The sequence below is a fragment of the Xenopus laevis genome, chromosome 6L (assembly GCF_017654675.1).
Source record: "Xenopus laevis strain J_2021 chromosome 6L, Xenopus_laevis_v10.1, whole genome shotgun sequence".
Lineage (NCBI taxonomy): Eukaryota > Metazoa > Chordata > Amphibia > Anura > Pipidae > Xenopus > Xenopus laevis.
The window spans coordinates 120,744,085-120,766,804 of NC_054381.1; the positions used below are offsets into that span (position 1 = coordinate 120,744,085).

At 37.4% G+C, this 22,720-nt stretch overlaps 1 protein-coding gene across 1 annotated transcript in view; it reads right to left on the reverse strand.

The window, feature by feature from the left end:
* Window positions 1–22,720, reverse strand: part of prkdc.L (protein kinase, DNA-activated, catalytic subunit L homeolog) — a gene marked incomplete at its 3' end in the record, with an annotated part of 95,847 nt that overhangs the window by 37,942 nt on the left and 35,185 nt on the right. Inside the window, 18 exon segments of the mRNA NM_001085601.1 lie at window positions 416–481; window positions 1,262–1,430; window positions 2,930–3,099; window positions 5,104–5,311; window positions 5,487–5,614; window positions 6,895–7,062; window positions 8,294–8,398; window positions 9,332–9,517; window positions 10,868–11,071; window positions 11,629–11,781; window positions 11,864–11,996; window positions 12,191–12,399; window positions 13,604–13,827; window positions 15,592–15,846; window positions 19,952–20,085; window positions 20,776–20,875; window positions 21,935–22,029; window positions 22,710–22,720. The exon segment at window positions 22,710–22,720 is cut by the window's right edge and continues 216 nt beyond it. Coding sequence (NP_001079070.1) covers window positions 416–481; window positions 1,262–1,430; window positions 2,930–3,099; window positions 5,104–5,311; window positions 5,487–5,614; window positions 6,895–7,062; window positions 8,294–8,398; window positions 9,332–9,517; window positions 10,868–11,071; window positions 11,629–11,781; window positions 11,864–11,996; window positions 12,191–12,399; window positions 13,604–13,827; window positions 15,592–15,846; window positions 19,952–20,085; window positions 20,776–20,875; window positions 21,935–22,029; window positions 22,710–22,720 — 2,718 coding nt within the window.

The window sequence follows — 22,720 nt, forward strand, 5'->3', positions numbered from 1 at the left end:
CATCTGTTTTGCTAGGCCATTCATTTGGATACTATGTGGTTCCATATACAGACACCATAAGTCTGTTTCACTGGCTACGGATTTCCACTCAAAGTACATTAAGCTCAACCAAAGCCTAGAGAGTGTAAGATGCCACTTGCTCAATCCCACTGAAAGCAAGGGCTGCATTAGGATATGGATAGCGTTCTCTCCCAACTGGTCTGCATTGGACCCATAATTAATCTGATTGCTGTGTCAGAAAGTACATTCTGGACTTTGCCTATCCGATGATAAATTAGGGTGAAGAAAGAGTGGATCTTTCCAAGATGCAAAACTGCCGCAATAAAAAAAAAAAATTAGCTTGAATAAAGGTGACTTGATAAAATATTTACAACAAAAAAAACTATTATATTTAGAAATAGTTTTTTAAACTTACCTCAACTTCTATTGGAAATGTGTAATTTCTTTGTAGGTCTATTAAATTTTCAAATATTAACAGGTTCTACAAAGTGAAATAGAAGTATTATTAACACTTCAACTGGCTCTTTTATGTGATAATGTCGGTTATGTACCAGGAAAGTCAGTGTATTATCAAAATAAAGGTACACAGTGATGGCACACAGTATGTTTTCTATGTTTTTTCGCCTGCACTAAATCTTCTTCTGCACAGACAACAAAATAACAGAAAACATTTTTGTCAGTGGGAATCTCCGGCATTTAATTGCATAAGTGTGCCAAATTACAGTAAAAGGCATTCTGGCACAATAACATTATGTCCATATAGTTATACATACAAGAGCTGAGTCATCCATAAATACATTCTTCCTGATTGCCCCATGCCTCTGAAATGCTCTACCAACTTGCATATGACACTAGCCTCATTCTCAGAAATCACCTAAACAAAGCATTTCATAGTCTTCCTCTTCTTCAACACATCTTTCTTATTCACTTGTTCCTTTTTAGAGCAGGGACCTATTTCTAAATATTTTATTGACGCTCATGCAGCCTATTTATATATATTCAATGCCTAATTAATAATAATTAAACCCCTGTTTGTGTTTACACTTTGTAGAGCACTAGATACAATTAATTGTGGTGATAAGAAAACATACAGTGGAACCCCCATTGTACGTTTCCCAGGGGACCAGAAAACTTTAGAATCAGGGCATGTAAAAATTTAGATTTTACTGTAATACAACTGGTAATCAGCAGACTCATTCAATTACAACTCTGATACTAATCTGCTATATTATACAAGCATGTAAATAATTCGATATCTAACCTTTTCCTTCTTTTCTGTAAATAGAAATCCTTGGTAGAATTTCAGTTCCGAAAACACACAGCTGATAAGTGAAATCGCACAGTTATACGCAGCACAATGGTATTGTCTCCTCTTCTCGAGAAGCTGAGTTTCACCGCACATGTTCTCAGTGAATGTATCATAGCACAATCTAAAAACCAAGTATAAAACACGCCAATTAAATATTATTCCATTTGTATAAATCATTTTATTAAAGGGTTAGTTCACCTTTAAGTTAATTACTGTTATTATGTTGGCCAGCTGTTAGGATTTTTTTATTTGTTCTTCATTGTTATAGTTTTTGATTTATTTGCTTTTCTTTGTTTCTTAAACTCTTAACAAAAATCATATTTTGCAAACATATTTGAATGTGTTAAAGGAACAGTTCAGTGTAAAAATAAAAACTGGGTAAATAGATAGGCTGTGCAAAATAAAAAAAATGTTTCTAATATAGTTAGTTAGCCAAAATTGTAATGTATAAAGGCTGGAGTGACTGGATGTCTAACAGAACAGAACACTACTTCCTGCTTTTCAGCTCCCTAACTCTGAGTTAGTCAGCAACTTTAAGGGAGGGCCTACATGGGACATAACTGTTCAGTGAGTTTGGAATTGATCCTTAGCATGCAGCTGAGATTCAAAAGCAAACAGTTATGTCCCATGTGGCCCCTCACCTCAAGTCACTGATTGGTTACTGCCTGTTAGCCAATCAGTGGAAACCAAGAGAGCTGCAATGCAGGAAGTAGTGTGCTGACTATTATATAAGATATCCAGTCACTCCAGCCTTTATACATCACATTAACTAACTATATTAGAAACTTTTTTTTTTTATTTTGCACTGCCTATTTACCCTTTAACAAATGTATTAATACTACAACAGTATATCTCCAGACTGCTTAAAGGGATACTGTCATCGGAAAACATGTTTTTTTCAAAACACATCAGTTAATAGTGCTACTCCAGCAGAATTCTGCACTGAAATCCATTTCTCAAAAGAAATTTTGAAATCTGACACGGGGCTAGACATTTTGTCAATTTCCCAGCTGCCCCTGGTCATGTGACTTGTGCCTGCACTTTTGGAGAGAAATGCTTTCTGGCAGGCTGCTGTTTTTCCTTCTCAATGTAACTGAATGTGTCTCAGTGAGACATGGGTTTTTATTATTGAGTGCTGTTCTTAGATCTACCAGGCAGCTGTTATCTTGTGTTAGGGAGCTGCTATCTGGTTACCTTCCCATTGTTCTTTTGTTTGGCTGCTGGGGGGAAAGGTAATGTCACTCCAACTTGCAGTACAGCAGTAAAGAGTGATTGAAGTTTATCAGAGCACAAGTCACATGACTTGGGGCAGCTGGGAAATTGACAATATGTCTACCCCCATGTCAGATTTCAAAATTTAATATAAACAAATCTGTTTGCTCTTTTGAGAAATGGATTTCAGTGCAGAATTCTGCTGGAGCAGCACTATTAACGGATTCATTTTGAAAAAATGTTTTTTCCCCATAACAATATCCCTTTAATATTTCCATTAGACAATTACAAAGAAGAAGAGGAAAACATAAGGTATGGTAACCCTCAATTATATCCACATGCACCCATAGCAAAATACGATTGCATCCTTCCACCTCAGTAAAAACAGGTAAAATTAAGTCATCTTACTTAATTAATGCTTTGGTAAGTTCATTTCCTTCTGGCTTTGAAGATACGTGATATGCATTGTTGACTGTGGAATAAATCTCATCTTTAGACAAACGAGAATATTGCACTTCGAGCATCTTGTAATAGCCCCATTTCTTTGTGATCTGGCTATCAAATGCTGCCTCTGGCACCTACAAAAATATCAAAACTTGCAATCATATTATTGTGGGTTACAGACCACCATGATGACATCATTTTAAAAGAGTTCCAAGAAAAATAAACATTGGCTTACACATACGCAGACATACGTCTCTTTAAATTAGGTCTATGTGTGAAATTAAAATAATTACAGAAAAGAACATGAAAACATAACAATATGGTCTTGATTAAAGGGTTTGTTTACCTTTAAATTAACTATTAGTATGATGTAGAGAGATATTCTGAGACAATTTGTAATTGGTTTTCATTTTTTAGTATTTATTGCTTTTGCATGATTTAGCTTTTTATTCAGCAGCTGTCGAGTTTGCAGTTTCAGCAATCTGGTTCTAGGTTCCAATTACCTTAGCAATCATGCATTGACTTGAACAAGAGACCAGAATATGAATAGGAGAGGCCAGAATAGAAAGATGAGTAATAAAAAGTAGCAAGAACAATAAATGTGTAGCCTTACAGAGCATTTGTTTTTTAGATGGGGTCAGTGACCTCCATTTGAAATCTGAAAACTGTCAGAAGAAGATGGCAAATACTATAAAAAGAAAAAATGAAGACCAATTGAAAAGTTGCTTAAAGTGACACTGACACCAAAAAACGACTTTTGAAAATATGAATATATATTAAATAGGTCATGTTGATCGTTTTTTGTAGAGAGGTTTGTTTTTGTAAGTAATTGTTAGTTGAAGTTTCTAAACCTGACTGTTTTACAAACCTGACTGTCCCATCTAAGCCTGTCAGTTAGAGATTCTAATGCTAACGGAGTCCTGCTGCACAAATATGGCAGCCCCCTCATACAGGAACATGGGGCATCAGACAGGTAATTTGGCAAATACTTTATGACAAAGTTATAATAAGTAGCTTTCAAAGGCAATATTATGATAGATGTAAAATAAAGAGTTTAATTTCTGGTGTCAGTATCTCTTTAAAATTAGCCATTCTATAACATATCAAAAGTTAACTTAAAGGTGAACCACCCCATTAAAAGTAATGTATTTGCAATAAAAAAGGATTGGAGAGGACATTTCAGCAGAAGACTGCTTATATCTAGAATTAATAGAATCTTTCGGGGCGATTTTACCTGCGATACCTTCTGTTTTGATGCGATGAGGCGTCACGGCGGATGTGTCGAATCGAATCTAAAGTAATACATATGATACACGTAGAAGCTGATAGCATCCGGCACGACACGAATGTCGGATGCAAACTCTGCATGCTGTGTCTTCATCGGTCAGTCGTGTCGTATTGGATGCAATCAGCTTCTATGTGCAACATTTGTATTACTTACATTAGATTAGGCACATTCGACGTGACGCCTGCGAACGGAAGGTACCGCCTGTGGAGTTCTACTATAGTTGCACTTTGAGCTGCTCAGTCCCTCCTGTCTTCCATATTGAGCAATGCTGCACCTATTTACAGAGAGGGAACCCTGGAGCTACCGCCACCTGCTGACCAGGTGGTAGCTCCAGGATTCCCTTTGCACCCAGCATCAAAAGGCACACTCAAGCCTAAAGAATAGAAGGTAAATGTCCCTCAGGTGTCGCATACCATAAATGACACCATGCAGACTTTTGCACATTTGTATCCAATTTGTGGCAAGATGTACACACAGTTGTGTTAATTTTGGCAAATGGGATGCAACACCTCTTTGCAACCACAATTACACTTAAAATTCTGGGAGAAAACGCGACGAAAAACATGATTATGCTCAAGATTGCACTTTGCTAACTGCACTACAGGATGGAAATGACCTCTATAGTTGCTACCAGGTTTAGAAAGACTTGCCCATATTGATTTGCAGGGATAGCAGCAGGCTTTTTTGCTTTTTATTTACACTTATTCTGTATAATATAGCACCTTGAACGTTTACCTAAAAACATATACTATCTCTTTTTCCAAAAGAAAAGAAAAATAGTAGACATAATTATACATGAAACAAATACATAAAAATGCATAAATTATTTGTTAAGTGGTAAGATACAAACCTTGGTAAACCTGCTTTTAAGAGTGTCCATTGCAAGAGATATTATGTTGGTAAAGAATGATATCATGGCATCCAGACTACAGTTCCATAGGAGAGTCAGAAGGCATCTGTCAATTAGGGACTGAAGAGTCCCATTCAGCATTAGACTTTCACTTTTGAACATGTTGTGGAGTGTATTGAGAAGGATTACTTGAGTATCGCAGCTACTCCTAAAAAAAAAAATTAACATTACTAACTGCACCATCTTAATGAACCATACTAGCTCTAAAGCTCTGAAAATCACATTCAGGTCTTTGGCTGAAGATCAGAATTTTATTCATTAGATTGCAAATACAACACTGTTTTCATAGACATTGAAGCATGGAGCAAAAACATTATAGATACCTTTTAATAACCTTCTTGAAGCTGCTTTGAAATAATTCTTCCATAAAATGCCTTTCATCTCTGCAAAGAATTTCTGTCATTAACTGCAAGAGCATTGGGCTCTGAGACAACTCCAGTGCATCTAGAAACTAAAATGTTCAAAATGTTAAGTGATTTTGAAAAATACCTCTTCCACTACCAATGAGTTAGAGTTGCAAGACAGATGTCCGCTGACTCATCAACTGTAACACTATCACAGCTATGGTTCAACACATACTAGCTGGTCTCTTCCTACTGGTATTGCAGGGTGGTGAAGGCATATAGCCAGTGGATCCATTTCTTTGACTACATTTCTATCACTGGCTGCTTAGTTTTTTCGAGCATGTAGCCAATATGTTGAATTTGTCGTAGTAGGAGTGGTATGTGACAGACACACGAATGAACATCACAAGCTCAGTCCTAACAGCCCATAATAATGTGCTAAATGAGCTTCTAACAACGCTCATTATGCACATGCATGTGCCCCAACATGGCACCTTTAGTTGGGGAGAATATTTTAAAGGTGGCCTTTAAGATCCTGCCTTTTTCCGGTGCTCATGTATCTGTTCCTGTGGATTTCCTAACTGAGGGTTTCATTTTATTGCAATGCTTATATTTGATTGTTAAAGGGGTTGTTCACCTTCCCACAATTTTTCAGGTCAGTTGTTTTCAGATTATTTATTTGGCCCTGCTGAGTTTCATTAAAGGCAGATGTTAGTGATGAGCAAAGTTTCGCCACGAAAATGACGCCCATAGACTCTAATGGGTGAAAAAAAATTGTCCCACGTCATAAATTTGTCACACAATAAAAAATTGTTGCCCATAGACCAATGCATTCCAGCAAATTATCGCAGTTTTGTGAATTTTTGGCAAAGCAAAATGGGTCAGATTCGCCCACCACTAGCAGCTGTTATAATTGATACAATAGTTGATAAAATTGAGAAATGTAGCAACTAATGTAGAAAATGGTAACCGTTCTAAATCTGTGCCTGGGTTACTGAGCTGCTTGACTGAAACATCAGAGATAGGAACATTTTTGGAAAAATGGTAAAAAAAAAGTCTTTATTTCAGGTGAACAATTTGAAAATAACTGTACTAAAAAAGTGTTTGGAAGGTGAACAGTCCTTTTAATCTTTCTTTTTAGGATTTCTTCTACAACTGATCTACCATTCTGGCTTCTAAACGGATGTCTAGCTGGCTATGGTAATTAAAGCATTTATTTAATTAGATTGTTGTTGATGTTCCAAGCCTCAGATTTACAGCACAAAAAATCGACATATTTCAAAAACAACAGAAGACTGCAAATTGTGCTAGAATACTGCTGTTTACAACTCAATTTAAATTAAAATCTGATATTTATAGAGATTAGAAATGAAAAAGTACATCTTACCTTTTTTATACAGTCCACATAGTTATTGAATTTTAAAGTGCCCTTGGGAAATTCATCAGATTTCATGGGGAAATTGGAGGCAACAAACTGGTCAAGAGTATTTTTTAATTCAGTAAGCTTTTCTCCCGTGAGTTTAGTGAAGAAAGGAAGAATGATAATAGCTTGACTCTATAAAATATAATTTAAGCACAAAGCATAATTGTTTACTTTCAAAGACAGGGTCACTGGAAATTATGAACAAGCATTACAATATGACCCTCAAATGGTTTGATTGTTCTCTTTTGCTAATATGGCTTCCCCAGGCCCACAGCTGAAACTGGTTAAGGTTATTTCACATGATTCAAACTTAAAAGGACAATAAACTGTTATAAGTTTTAAAAAAAAAAAAAAGAGAGAAAAATGAAGAAGGTTGCCTAATGGAGTAAAATGCATGTATTATTTTTGTCAGTTACATTTACTTAAACAGGTATGGGATCCATTATCCTTAAGAAATGGAGATCTAAATAATGGAAAGACACCTTATCTGGAACAACTCCATGTCCCAAGCATCCTGTATAACAGGTCTCATACTTTTATGATGGTTTAAAACCTTACATTACTTTTTAAACAATTAGAAGATTTGTAATGATCTGTACTGTTTTTTTTTAATGGATTTACCCTAAAGGATCTGATACATTAGCTGATATACTGTTAACTGCAGCCCCTCCCAAGCATTTTCTCTGTGCTTTATGGAAGTCTGTTAGAGAGCAACTGTTATAATTGATATATTAGTTGTAGGGATGCACCGAATCTAAGAATTGGTTCGGGATTTGGCCGTTTTCAGCAGAATTCGGATTTGGGCGAATCCTTCTGCCCGGCCAAAATCCTAATCCTAATTTGCATATGCAAATTAGGCATGGGGAGGGAAATCACGTGACTTTTTGTCACAAAACAAGGAAGTAAAAAATGTTTTCCCCTTTCCCATCTCTAATTTGCATATGCAAATTAGGATTCGGATTTGGTTCGGTATTCGGCTGAATCTTTCGTGAAGGATTCAGAGGTTCGGCCGAATCCAAAATAGTGGTTTCGGTGCATCCCTAATTAGTTGCTAGCATTTCTCTGATGCAGCTTATAAATGTATAAACTAATTAACAGTTTCAAAAGTTAATTGGCTGGCATACAAAGCCTACATGAGAAGAAGAAAGATAATAATTCATTGTTAAAACCTACATTTTATCAACATGGTTAAAAAAAGAAAATAGGAAGCAACTGAAAAGTAGCCTTTATGGTATACTATTTAAAAAACAGGTTTTGTGGTAATGATCAACCCCTTAAAAAGTTTATAACAATTGTGAAAAAAAAGACTTATAAAATGAGATTATAAAATAAAAAATGAATAAAAAGTAAGTCTGTAACTTACTTTCAAATTGAGTCCCAGTTTTTGATCTGTCAGGATACTTGTGTATGTTTTAAAAACTTCAGCAAATGCAGAATGATTTATATCAAAACATACAGAGGAATCAATCTAGAAAAAGAAAAATATGGTTGTTAAGAGTAAAAATGAAGAAAAAAAGTCTGAAGACTGTTTGACTATTTCTTATTTATATCCCGGGATACTGCTAGATAGGTGTGATTGCTAGTGGGCATGGTTGATAAGGATTTGCTGTATTTAATAAAAACTCTGGATTGAATAAACTGTTAAAGGGAGAGCAAGTCTCCAAACAGTGAATATTTGAATTTATTAAAGATTTTAAAAGCACTGACTACTGTGAGACAGATAGTTTTAACAAGCTTCTTAAGCGCACATCAATTTAAAATGCATTTGCTTTCTAACAAATGTATGAAAACTGACATTTCTAGGGGGCATATTTATTATGCTTTGTAAAAAAAACTGCGGGAAAATACACCACACATTGCCAGGTTTTGCTGTGTAAAAAAACAGCGTAAAAATTTTTTACATGCGAGTTCCACCAGAAGCAATGTAAAATTAAGGCGGCAAATCTGGCGTTAACATTGCATAAAATTACACACACCTTGATAAATTCACCATTTATTTTACACAGCTTTTTAAAACCGTTTTTTCAGAGAATTTCCCATGAAAGTCACTTTTGCAACATTTGTAGTTTTCAAGCTAAATGAAAAACACGAGCCAGTTTCTTTGAAATAACCCTTGGAATGTGAATACTTAAATAAAATCAAGTTCATTCATTCATTGACTGATTTGAGCAGTTAAATGTAATTTTGTTCTACCAAGCACTGCTTAACAGCAGAAAGCTACAAATGCAAATACCATGCAGGAAGAAAAATGAATTAAATCCTAAACTGTTGTTAGTGCTTTACTAAGCACTATCATTACCAATCTATACAATTCGCCAACTGAAAATAGACATAAAAAGCATTACACATACAAAAAAATACCAACATCTGCATATTGTTTCACCAGTTATAAACTAGTTACCTGTAGGACTTTTGCCAGAAGGGTTAAAACTGCCATTTTGCTTTCTGATGGAGAATCTTTATACCACCAACTATCAAGTCTCCTCCAGTTTTCTAGTACTGCATTTACTAACTTAACTCCTTGTTGCTTTCGAATGGTGCGTTGTCTAAAGCTTTGATCTAACATACCATTTAGGACACAGCTCACCTTAAGGAGAAAAGGAAACTATTAAAACCATAATATATCCCCATCTTACTGATAAATATTATGAATATACAAAGTATTAAGGATTTGTATTATTATTGCATTTCATGCATCACCATTCCAGTCTTTAAACCTTCTTAAGGGCTAGAGTCCAAAACAGCACTTTATTTTATGTTCACAGTTTCCCACGCATCATATTTTTCTTCGTCACATCATGGAGCAGTTATATCCCATATTTAAGTGATATGGACACATTCATGAAATCCAAGTTCTTTTTTTTATTAAAGCATTCATAGCTGTTGTAAACTCATTTAAAAATCTCAGCTGTCAATCAAATATTGCCGGCCCCGCCTCTATAGAGGCTGGGCAAGCAATTACTTTCACTTTCCATTCAGCACTTCCTAGATGTCACTGCTCTCCCCACATGCCCCCAGTTCTCATAACCATTTAATTGTGTAACCAGTGCATGGGGATGGACATCAGGTCCACCATTCTGGTGCACAAACAAGATTCTGAGATGATGCAAGGCTTGCCTTAATAACAGTGTCCACAAAATGGCTCCTGCCTGCTTGCTATAATTATGAGTTCCCAGACTGATGGAAACACGATTCAAATAATTTATACAGTGTAATTAAAGTTAATTATGCTTGACTAACATAATAAAATCGGATTTGGAATAATTTATTTGGGTGATGGGTCCCCTTTAAGGGTAATGGAACATTTTGTTGCCTGATGAAATCGCGCTTGTCACAGGCAACGAAACACCAAATACTTTTATATTGCAGGACACAGGAATCGCATGTCTAAGCCACTATGATCATGCAGTCACACAAAAATGCAGAAAGAAGCATTCTTGTTCTTTTGGGCGCTTTGTATGGTGCATGAATTCCTTTGGACAACACACCATCCTGTGTGTGACTTATTACTGTGAAAGCCAGCACTGCAATCTTTGACTGCTTCTCTAAGGCCCTTTACGGATCTATGGAACCTAGCCCCATATGCAGTATGAGAATGCAAGCGTTTTACTATAATGTAAATGATCCAGAACAGCTATACTGAGCAAAAGAATGGTCCTGGACAGATGATAAGTGCGATATGTGAAATTTTAGAACGCTTGCTCATTTATCTCCAATTTTTCAAGTGCAAATAAAATAAGTATAGTGTCTTATGTTTGGAACTGTGCATTTTTATTGCATGAAATGAAGAATGAGAATGCTGTACCAAACTCTATACACCAATGTGGAGTACACGTATGTAATGGTTTTTGTCTTTTTTTAACCAGTGTACATATACAACAGAAAAAGGGAACGAAAACAAGTAAAGTAAAAGTTAATTCCTACAGAAACAAATTACCATTTTTGGATCTTCCAAAGATGATTTCATCAACTCCACAACAATAGTGTCCAAATTATTCAACAACTCTGTATTGATAGTCTCGGCAAACAAGGTATAGAAGTATCCTCCATGAGAGAAGTTAATAATGTTTCGCTGGGATGTTCCAGGCAAAGGAACGGACAATATTACAGTGTTCAACAGAAGACTTACAAGCTCTTCACACTGTAAGAAAATGTACATGTTCAGGGCCGGTTTTAAATGTGTATTATACAACAAAAGTCAAGAACAACCTGAAAAATATGTTTATAAATATGTTTAGTGATATACGATCTAATGTAACTCGTCTCATGTGATCCCACATTTTTGTGTTTAAAAAGGCTTGAGAATGCAATACCTTTTTTTGTTGTACAATAGTGGATTCACTGTACTGGCACTCTGCTGCAAACAGCAAATTATCTAATTTAACATAGGCCAATTCTAAATGGATTAACTGCTGGCTGCAGTTTAATTCTTCTACTGGCTGTTTTATCTGATAAGAAGCAGATATTTTCATATAATGCCACTTGACTTCTAGACCATGCACACATTGTGCTTCTTGTGGAGTGATAATAACACTATTAAAGCACTGTATAAGGTAATCAAAAAGCTTCAGGTCAGAGGTGCAAGCAGAATCTTAAAGATCATCACAGATCTAAAGAAAAGCAAGCAAGGGAACAATAACTATACATACTTTCCATGAGGTAGTAGTAGTAGCCCCAGTGGTGATTTAGATCACATACCTGTCCCCCAAACATAAAAGCCAATTCCAAGAGTCCTTCAGCAAGCCGTTTACTACTGATATCTAATGATGGAAGAGACTTTCTTTCATTGGTAGGAGCAATGCCTTTATAGACAACGGAGAGGAGCTTAGAGCCAAAACGTTGACCTCCAACCTATAAAATATATATTTACCATGGGTTGATTCTATTTTCTAAGAAATTTTTAAACAGGAAGAACTGATTTTAGGGTTAATACCTGTTCTGGAACAATGGAATTAAAGAACTCAGCTTTGTAAAGCTGTTTGCAGGCAGACAGCACTGAGCCAAGTTTAACACGATTAAATCGGGCTCCAGGATCGTACAAATCAACAGAGCATAGTTCTTCAATGCTTAAAAACAAAGACATAAATACATCAAGTTAAATATTTGTGTTCTTTATTTACAATTCTTTTGTGAGCATCAAATAAAGCTACAGTACATATTTAAAAATGTAATATCTACGTTCAACCATATACAATAAAATAGATTACATTTTACATCTTTTTTTCTGGTTTGTCTTGCTCAATATGTGTAGTTGGCCTACCTTTGCAATGTAACTCTCTTCTTCAAGGATACTTCCAGGGAACTTCTGTAACTTGTGTTACCCAAGGCCTTCATTAATTTTATACAAATATTGGGAAGATTGTTTATCACTTCAACATCGGCTGTATTGAATCCAATGCTAGATGGATCACACACAGTGATTGCTATCAGCTCCCACATTGGCTCATTAAAAACAGAATTTTCAAGAATCTAAAATTCAGAATTAGATTAGGAAACAGTTTAGTGAATTGCATTCATTTTTTGTTTCCTGAGTATTTTATGATTTGATAAACTGTATAACATATTTGAGGTAAAGTAAAAAAAAAAAAAAAAGTATGCCAATGCCATCCCTGCCTTTCAAAAATTAATTTTATTGAACAATTCCTACATCAACAAAAAATCTTCAGAAAAATAAAAGACCTCAAATATACTGCTTTTGTAAGTATCCAGTTCATGTTTTTTTTCAGCACAGGTATATGTACAAGGATTTTTTGTAGATTATTTTACATATAGTCCCATAGATTCTCAAGTGTATTGAAATAGGTTATCTTTCAATATATGCTAGTATTTTTCACCATTCATTCTTCCTTATATTTTTTCAAAATACCCTGCTCACGAAAAGCAGTCCCATAGCATGAAGCCAACATCACCATACTTTACTGTTAAGGGCAGAGACACACTGGCGGGATGGCAATCGTTGTGCTTTTTTTTCCGAAGTCGTCTGAAGTTGCCTCACAAGGAAACTTCGGACGACTTCAGAAAACGAAGCACTCCAAGTGCCATCCCGTCGGCAATTTACATTCTAGCTGATGGGAGGCAGTTCGGAGAGATTAGTCGCCCTGAAAAAGAGGCGATTTATCACCTGGTGACTAAATCTGAATCGGAGTGTGTGTCTATGCACTAAAACTGTGCTTTTTTCAGGTTGGGTAATGTTAAATTCACGAAGAGCTAAAAAGGTCTTGATGTCATCTGAACACAAAACTTTTTTTTATTTGCCAGTGTTGTGTAGAATTCTCAATGGCTACAGGAGAAGGAAAGTCACAGTCACTTGGGGTGCCAAAGGTAAACTTTAAAGAAAAATCATTTTGAGTAAAATATATTTTTTTAGAGTGCTAGTTCCACAGGCAGTGGACCTACTTATTTGCCTTAAATTTAACTTTACGGGATTTAAAAACACTTTACTAGCTGGGGCCAGGATGTCAACCATAGACAGTAAAAAGTTGCTTCTCTAAGTAGTTTACTTTAGGATGTGGATTTTCAAATCTGTAATGATGATATTAAATAATAGGAGACATCTAGCAATATGTTCTTAAACCTTTTACAGGTCACTCCTCAGCCTGTACAAGTGTGGTGGCATATAAATACATATGCAAATATCTATATGAAAAGTGATAAAAATGTTTGCAAAGCTTACCTTCAAAGAATCTTGCTGACAGATATCAATAAACATGGTGATAAACTCCATTATTCTCACGATGATTGTGCATTTGCTGTAGTTATACGCTTCTATTTCATGTGGACTAAATACAGATGATTTAGAACCCATGCATTGCTCTGCTGCTTTAATGTTCTCCATTGAAAGAGAAGTGATGAAGAAAAATGCAGCTTTAAGAAAAGATGACTTTTCTGCATTCTTACCTAGAACCAAGGATACAATGAAACAGAATTTTGTGGACAAAAATTAAAACAATTTAAAACAGAAAAATAGATATTATGAAGAGACAGATATATTTATCCTGGCTGGAGAAACCGTAACAGTCAGGAAAGTAAGTCAGCAAACGAGTTACTTACTACAAGCACATTTATCATTGCAGCTCACAAACACAAGAAACAAGGGAAAGTTGTGCTCACCACTAATTTTTAAAACCATTAAGTGGGGGTGCAATGAGGCTGTGACCATAAAATACATTATCAATATATTTAAGACATTGAGACATTTTGTGCATACAGCTACTAAAAAATGCCTTACCCTTTAAACAAAACAGGGATTCTTTGTCCATATTTTGCAATATATTTAAGCTGGCCAACTACGTCAAAGTCATCCCATATCTGGCCAGTCCTACACTTAAATTGCATCTGATTCATTAAGATGTTTTGCTTCATTACACATTTTACAAAGGGACTAAGTTTTACCTGCAACTTACTTGCTGCTTTCAAAGTAAAACTCCCAAGCGTGGCTGCCCTTTTATTAGACACCAGTGGGATCACCTGACTATAGCTGGGAAGGGTGGGAGCTACAATATAGGGAGCTGGCCACTGCTCCTGTATAAACTATAAAAAACAAGGGAAAGTTGTGCCCACCATTAATTTTTAAAACCATTAGGTGGGGGTGCAATTTTTTAGTAGCTGTATGTACAAAATGTCTCAATGTCTTAAATATATTGATAATGGGTTGAGTGCAGAGGACTCTTGTATTTGTCTATATGTATTTTGTGGTCACAGCCTCATTGCACCCCTGCCTAATCGTTTTAAAAATGTATTCAACATTTCGGATAAATAACTTTTTGTTTGTTCTATATAAGCCCTGAGAGTGTGATTTGTTTCGTGGTTTACATTATCAATCTATTTAACCGGCACCCAAGCACTAATTTTTTTGGTATTCTTTGTGCACCACACCGAACTGTTTATATATATACAAACCAAAAATAAAACCACACTTCAAGGCCTTGAGATATATAGATAGATATATACAGTCATGGCCGGAACTAGGGGTAGGCAGAGTAGGCATGTCCCTAGGGTGCAAAACTGGAGGGGCGCCAGGCACGCACCTTCTCTGCCTCTGCAATCCCCTAGTCCGGTCCCTGCTCTGGCCGACGTGCACATTTGCGCGAAAAATACTAGTGCGCATAAAACGAAAGTGCACATGCTCATCCGTATTTTTTCGCGCATGCACACTCGCGTATTGGGTGCTTTGCCGGGGGCCAGGCTGCCTAGGGCGCCTGCCCGCGTTGGCCCAGCACTGTATACAATGTATATGTGTGTGTGTGTGTGTGTGTATATATATATATATATATAACATTGGAGTGCGGGTCCATTTACTACTGTGTATGCAAAAACTTGACCAACGCACCCACTATTTAAGAAATCCGGTAAGAGTGCGCTCACTATATATATATATATATATATATATATATATATATATATATATATATATATATATATATATATATATATATATATATATATATATATATATATATATATATACACATATATATATATATATATACACATACATTTTGTGGCCCACCACTGGAGCTCTAAAATGCTCAAAACCGACATGTCTCAGCCTAAAAGGAACAGGGGGACATTAAAAGGCAGCAATGATATAGCAAAGTGGTTAAAAAATAAACAGAATAAGAAAGTTTGATATCGATCAGTCATCAAAAAATTTATGCATACCAAGTACAGTGTTTGCTTTGAGGAACCTCATCCCAATAAAAGTATTGTAGCAGTCCAGTGCTGCGAGCAACATATCCAACCACTGGAGCACAGCATGCATACTGAAAGGTTCATGCAGATCATGAAGTGCAGGGATATTGAATATTCCTGTGTGCATTCCATCACTGTGGCCGGCACCTTCAAATCGGTTGATTAAGAAAATAATGCCTTCTTTCTCAACCTGGTCATCTAGCCATGCAGTAAGAGGCTTATTACCTGAAACACAGAAAAATACATTATGTAATTTTAGAAACATAAAGCAGTTACCTTACATACAAATTATTTGGAAGCAACAGAAACATTTGATATTTTAAGTACTTAAAATTACTGTTACACACCAGTGCTCTCACACTAGGGATGTAGCTTTAGATGCACGGAAGCCCTTCCTAGGTCCCTACGGTATGACGAACAGACTATCCACTCTTATTATGCTTTTTGTAGCTAAGATGTATGCTTCTAGAGTGTGGACCCAATCCAATGTGTGCAATTTCCACTCTGTGTCTTGGGATGTGGACAGAAGGAAGGAACAACAATCTCCTGATTAATATGGAATTCGGATACCACCTTCGGAAGGAAATCCATTGTCGGTCGTAGCACTACTTTATCCTCATGGAATATTGTAAACGGAGGCTTGCAGGACAGAGCTGCCAACTCAGAAACTCGTCTGGCTGAAGTGATGGCTAGTAAAAATGCTGCCTTAACCATTAAACGGTTGTTCCTGCATTGCGGATAGTACAAAGTTGAGATCCCATGGAGGAGCATGTATATCCCTCATCTAGTACCTGTGGATCCCTGGTATTGTTCTTGCACCATGATATGAAAGTCTTCCATACTCTGCGATAAATACGTTCTGATACAGGCTTTCTGGCCTTCAGTAAGGTGGGTATGGCTTCTTTTGGAACCCCAGATCTGGAAATATCAGGGCCTCAAGAGCCAAGCCGTTAAATCCAGCCGTGGAGAATTCGGGTTGACAATCGGTTCCTGTGATAACAGTCTCCCCTGCACAGCCAGAATGAAGCTACCAATTTTGCCTATACTCTCTTTTCCTTTATCCTTCTGATGACTGTTGGAAGCAAGGCAAGCAGTGGAAACACGTATACCCGGTGGAATGGCCAAGGCACTACTAGTGCGTCTACTATTGAGAATGGGTCTTTGCTAGCTTGTTGCTGTAGTATGATGCCATCAGATCAACCTCTGGTATGCCCCACCGTGCCACGATTTCTTGAAATACTTCCGGATGAAGGCTCCACACGCCCTGATCTACTGTCTGAGTAGGTCAGCTACCCAGTTGTCTACTCCTGGGATGTATAACGTGGAGATGGCTTGTATGTTCCTCTCTGCCCATAGTAGGATCCTTTATGATTCTGCGAGAGGCGTCTGACTTCTTGTGCCTCCTTGGCAATTTATGTAGGCTACTGCTGTCATGTTTTCCGATTTTACTTGTACCGGCCGACCCCTCAAGTTGTCTGTCCAGTGGGACAGGGAGAGCCATATCGGCCTTCGTTCTAGGATGTTGATAGAGAGAGACCTTTCTCCTGGGCTCCATCTGCCCTAAACAGTGTGTTGTTCTAAGGACCCTCTGCATCCCTGTAGGCTGGCAACTGTCGTTACAACCGTCCGTGAGTGGTTGGGGAAAAGCTTTCCGGCTTGCAGTGCCAGTGGTTGAAGCCACCATTTCATTGAAGCCCGAACTGGATCTGTTACAAGTATGTTGCGGTCCAGATCTGAGCACATCCTTCTCTGATGCTGTAGGATCAGTCTCTGCAGTGGTCTTGTGTGTAGCTGCACATATGGTACCGCAGGGAATGACGCTACCATTGTCCCCAATGCTCTCATGGCTATCCATAAGAGTCTGTATCTCTCCTGCTGAATGGTCAGTAGCTGTGTGCGAAAGAAGGTTATCTTGGATGGTGGGAAAAATGCTCTCCCCAGTGATGTGTCTAGAGTGAGACCTAGGTATTCTGTCATCTCTGATGGTGTGAATATAGACTTCTGGTGGTTGATGAGCCAAGCTAGTCGAGTCAGCGTTTCCACCACAGTCTGGAGGTGGTTTTTGGTTAGGGAATGAGATGGGGTCTTGACTAGGAGGTCGTCTAAGCATGATATGACCCCCCATGCCCTAGAGTCTCAGGGCTGCTGCCATAACCTTTGTGAAGACTCGTGGTGCTGAGGTGAGCCCGAAGGGAAGAGCCACGAATTGCCAATGTTCTCCTGCAGCAAAGAAATCGAAGGAATCTGTAGTGGTTGGGATGTATTGGCACGTGAAGATACACATCTTTGACGTCGATCACTACCATGAGCTCCCCGTTACCTAAGGATAGCAGGACTGATTGTATGGATTCCATTTTGAAGTGCTGCCTTCGGACATATTTCTTAATTGTCTTTAGGTCTAGCACGGGACGATAGGACCCATCTTTCTTGGGCACAACAAACAGGTTGGAGTAAAAACCTGACCCTGTCTATGGAGGGACCTGTTGTATGACCCCTGAAATTGAGAGGTTGTGAAAAAAAATTTGATATGCTGAGCGTTTTGGTTCCCTTGAGGGCAGGCATGAATCAAAGAATCTCTGTGGTGGGATCTGTACAAAGTCAATGAGGTAGCCCTGGGTCACTACCTTTAGGACTCAAGGGTCCTGGACCTTCTGTTCCCACACCTCCAGAAAGTTTCTTAGGCAGCCAGCTAGGAAAACACCTTCGGGGGTGGGCACCCCTTCATGTGGAGGCAGACTTGTTCTGTGAGGGCTTGGTCGTATTTCTTGTTGTGGACCAATTATGGCTTTGCTCAGTTGGAAATCTGGGACTACCGGTTGACTCTGTTTGCGTTCTCTGCCTTTGGTCTTGGCAAAAGGGCCGCAGAAATGGTCTTCTCTTGAAGGCAGTGTGCTTGGGTCTGTTCTGTGGCAGTAAGGTACTTTTGCCCCCGATCGCCTGTAAGATCATCTTGTCAAGTTCTGGGCCGAACAGCTGTTTTCCCATGAATGGAAGACTGACCAGTGATCTCTTTGACGTGAGGTCCGCAGACCAGGTATTTAGCCATATAAACCGTCTGGCTGCAATGGACTGTGCGGATGCTCTGGCAATTAGCTTTGCCATGTCCAGCGCTGTGTTGCAGATGTAGGCGTTAGCATCAGCAATCTGTGACAATCGAAGGTCTGTAGATGGGTCCTCTGACCCAATGAGTTGTGCTACCTGCTCCACCCAGCTCTCCATTGCTCTTGACACGCATGCCATGGCGAAGATCGGCTGCAGGGCCCCTTCTGATGCTGAAAAAATGGCCTTATAGAACCCCTCTAGACACTTGTCTATGGGGTTCTTGAAGGATGGTGCACTTAGCATTCTGTGCCAGCCGTCCATGCCCTGTTTGGGGCATACTCCCGTTCTGGGCTACTGGTGCAGCCTCCATGGAGCGGGAACCGGTAGCCCCGGGGTGGTGAGGGAGCTTCAGCCTGCAGACCTCCGTGGAGCCGGAAGGCAATCAGGGCACTCAAGTTGCAGCGATCTTATTGTCGATCGGGGGATGCTAAGGAAGGAAAACACAGGTCCCTACTACTGGCATGGCACATGTTAATCAGCACCACTGCTCCCAGCCAGTAAGTATCCGTCGTCCTTCTGAGGACACTAAAGTAAAACTGAACGTACAGGAAGTAGGCAGGGGGATGAAGCCCGGTGCAGGAGGAGAAGCTTCTTTACCCGTTTAGTATTCATCCTCCAAGCAACAGGATCTTCATCCCCATGGTGCCTGTGTCCCCCAATCTAGGCAAGACAAACAAGTATTGTCTGAATTCAAGACACAATTCAAAGATGTATTTTACATTTTCATGTCTGAGTTGATCAGTTTATCATATCTGTTTTCTGACTACACTGTTTATAGCAGAGATTTTGCACATCCTACATGCTGCACATGAATAAACAAATACAGTAAAATAGTCTTATTACCTATTTCCTTATGGGCGGGGGTGGTGGTAAATTTTGGATACACCTAAATACTAAATAAACGTATGGATAGCAGGCGGTCTCCTAAAAACAGGAGATTTTTTTGGTGGGCATGGTTTCAGAATATATGACAGCAAAATAAACAAATGTTCAAAAGAGATCAAAATCAAGGTTTTGAAACTTTCACAATGCCCATAAACTTCTGGATCTCAAATTTCACTTGTTGTCTAGATAGATAGATATAAATATATACATACACACGTATGTGTGTGGTTAAACATATACATGTATTAAATAATTAAACATCTATGACTTTGAGAAACTGGAAAAAAATATAATTACAGCTGCTATTCAGGGCAAAATTAAATTAATAAAATAAAGCTAATACCTGGTAACAATGGAACAAATTCAAAAAACAGCTGCATAGCTTTGTGTCTGCATTCTGTCTGTGGTCGCCCACACTGTTCTAAAAGCCAGAGGACAATATCGAAAAGGCAAACTGTGTTGCCTTGTGGGAACCCTCTATGATTACAAAAACATGAAAAAAAGTAGGTAAACAAAAGTTAGTCATAATCACTATAGTTACAAAGCAAACAGGTAGCAATCTTTCTTTTGATTACAAGTACAGCTATAACCTGAGGCAAATGCAAACAGTGGACCTCTGTGCTATAGTCAGACCTGGAACTGGGGAAAAGTCCTAAAAATGCTTTGATCCAGGGGGCATAATTTTAAGGCGAGTCTCATGCTGCCTCTATTGTTTGAAATAACATAATGCTTACATACTTTGGCTTGAATATTTATAATAAGAAGTAGATTCGTTTTTTCGAGGACTTGTAGATGGTTCCAAGAATTCCAGATAATAGACCCATACATGTATAGCATTTATGTTAATTTATCGTTTACAAAAGGGACTTGGGTCGACTAACCAAAATGTAAATATGTATTGAAATAAGCAAACAAAAGTGGCCTGGGATTGATTAAATGGTAAACAAAATACTCATTGTGTGTGTAAATGAAAATTAATTTCTATCCAAGAAACTGCTACGACAAATTTAAGAAAGTCTGCTCAGAGATCAAGAATTATCTGTACAGTTATTTCAAATCAATTTCATTTATGGAGGCATCATTTTTGTAAAAATTGTGTGTAATTCCCATAACTAGATTGTTCAGTTTTGTAAAATTGAAGAAGCCTGGATAAGAGCAGTGAACAACCTTGGAATACGTCTTTTCGTTGCCTTGTTAAGAGAAGCTGCTTTACGAATAATTATGCGTTTCAGATGATCAACAGCATCACTGCACTGCTGAGTAGTACCTGCAAAAAAGAAATTAGAATTAAAATATTTTTGAAAAGCAAACTGTATGTGAAGTGGACACCCCAAAAGTATTTGTATTTTATCAAATGACGGATATAATGACTTGATATAATTCTACTTTTCCAAGAAACCTTCGCAGGATAAGCTTTATTATATAGATTCCAGAATTCGCTAACTTATATGTTACGACTGGAAAAATTCATATATTGGAACTTGGGAAAAAATAAAAATATTATATTGGAAGGCAAAATAACTAATGAAAAACATCAGAGTCTATGTAAATATGTATTACTAGCTCATTTGCATATTTACATTTTTCAATAAACAGATGTAATAAATATCTGGGACTAGGTAAAAACACAGCTCTGGTAGGAGCATAGGGATTCATTTGTGGGAACTAAGTATACAGAAATTAGGTACAAACCAAAATGGTTATAAAGCAAAGGAAAACAAAGCTATATACAAAGATATATACACTATAGGTATATAATCACAGTCAGTTGGGCAAAGAAGCAGGCAAGGCAGTTAAAGAAAAAATGTCCTCTCTAATGAAGTATTGCTCCCCTCTACACCATTACACTGATGCAGAGAAGTTGGCTCATGTTCTTCCCTACTATGCAGACATCTGAGCTTTGATGCACCAGTCTTATGGATATTCCCTGTGATGTTGTCAAAGCATTTTTTTTTATTATTTATAAATTTATACTATTTTTATAAATATATACTAATTTCAGAGTCAGGGAAAAGACAACAACAAAAACTACAAAAGTGACACCGCATTAACTGGTTTAAACAAATACATCCCATTGAGGATTTAAGAAGAACTTTATTGAAATAAGTTAAAATAAGTTAAATTCACCAGCTTTACTGAGTAATAGTTTGAAATCATTACATTAACCTATTATTGTATAATGTATTTTTGTGCATATTGTTATAATTAGATAAAATATTACTATGTAGATTTTTCTTCAAAATGTATACATGCACAAACACACACAGGGCAAATGCAAATAGCGACAAACAAAAAAATCTTTGTGCATATTAAGTTTAACTCTCACCTAAAGATTTTTCATCTGCATGAGAGAGTGCCAAGCTTTCCATGTATATGACGAGTACCTCAAACACAAAGTTTTCAACTAATGCAGTTTCTTCTCTGAAAGAGACATGAAAAATAACATTCAAATAATTATTACATGCAGTGCAAGCAGAAAAATATACTGCAGTCCTTCTCATTAACCATAAAATCCAATCAAACATTCAACATAATTTGAAATTTGTGCAATGTGAACACTGTACACAACATTGTGTGACTTTTACCAGAGATGCAGATATTGACACACTTATAAAGATGCTACAAGGCAGATTTACCACAGATGCTGTGTTCACCTTTAAGTTAACGTTTAGTATGATGTAGAGAGTGATATTCTGAGGCAATTTGCAACTGGTTTTCATTTTTTTTATTATAAGTGGTTTTTGAGTTATTTAGCTTTTATTCACCAGCTCTCCAGTTTGCAATTTCAGCAATCTGGTGGCTAGGGTCCAACCCTAGAAACCCTGTATTGATTTGAACAAGAGTCTGGAATATAAATAGGAGAGGGTCTGAATAGAAAGAGGAGTAATAAAAAGCAGCAATACATTTGTAGCCTTACAGAGCATTTGTTTTAGATGGGGTCCATGACAGGATTAACCAAGTTGATAACTGGTACACCATAATTAAAGTACAGGGCAGTGTGTGTAGTAGCAATGGTGGTCAGACCAAATATATGCAATATTCATCAGAGTCACAAATTTATACAATAGAAAGACATTACAAACAATTAATGTAGTGCTCACCTAAAGTCTCT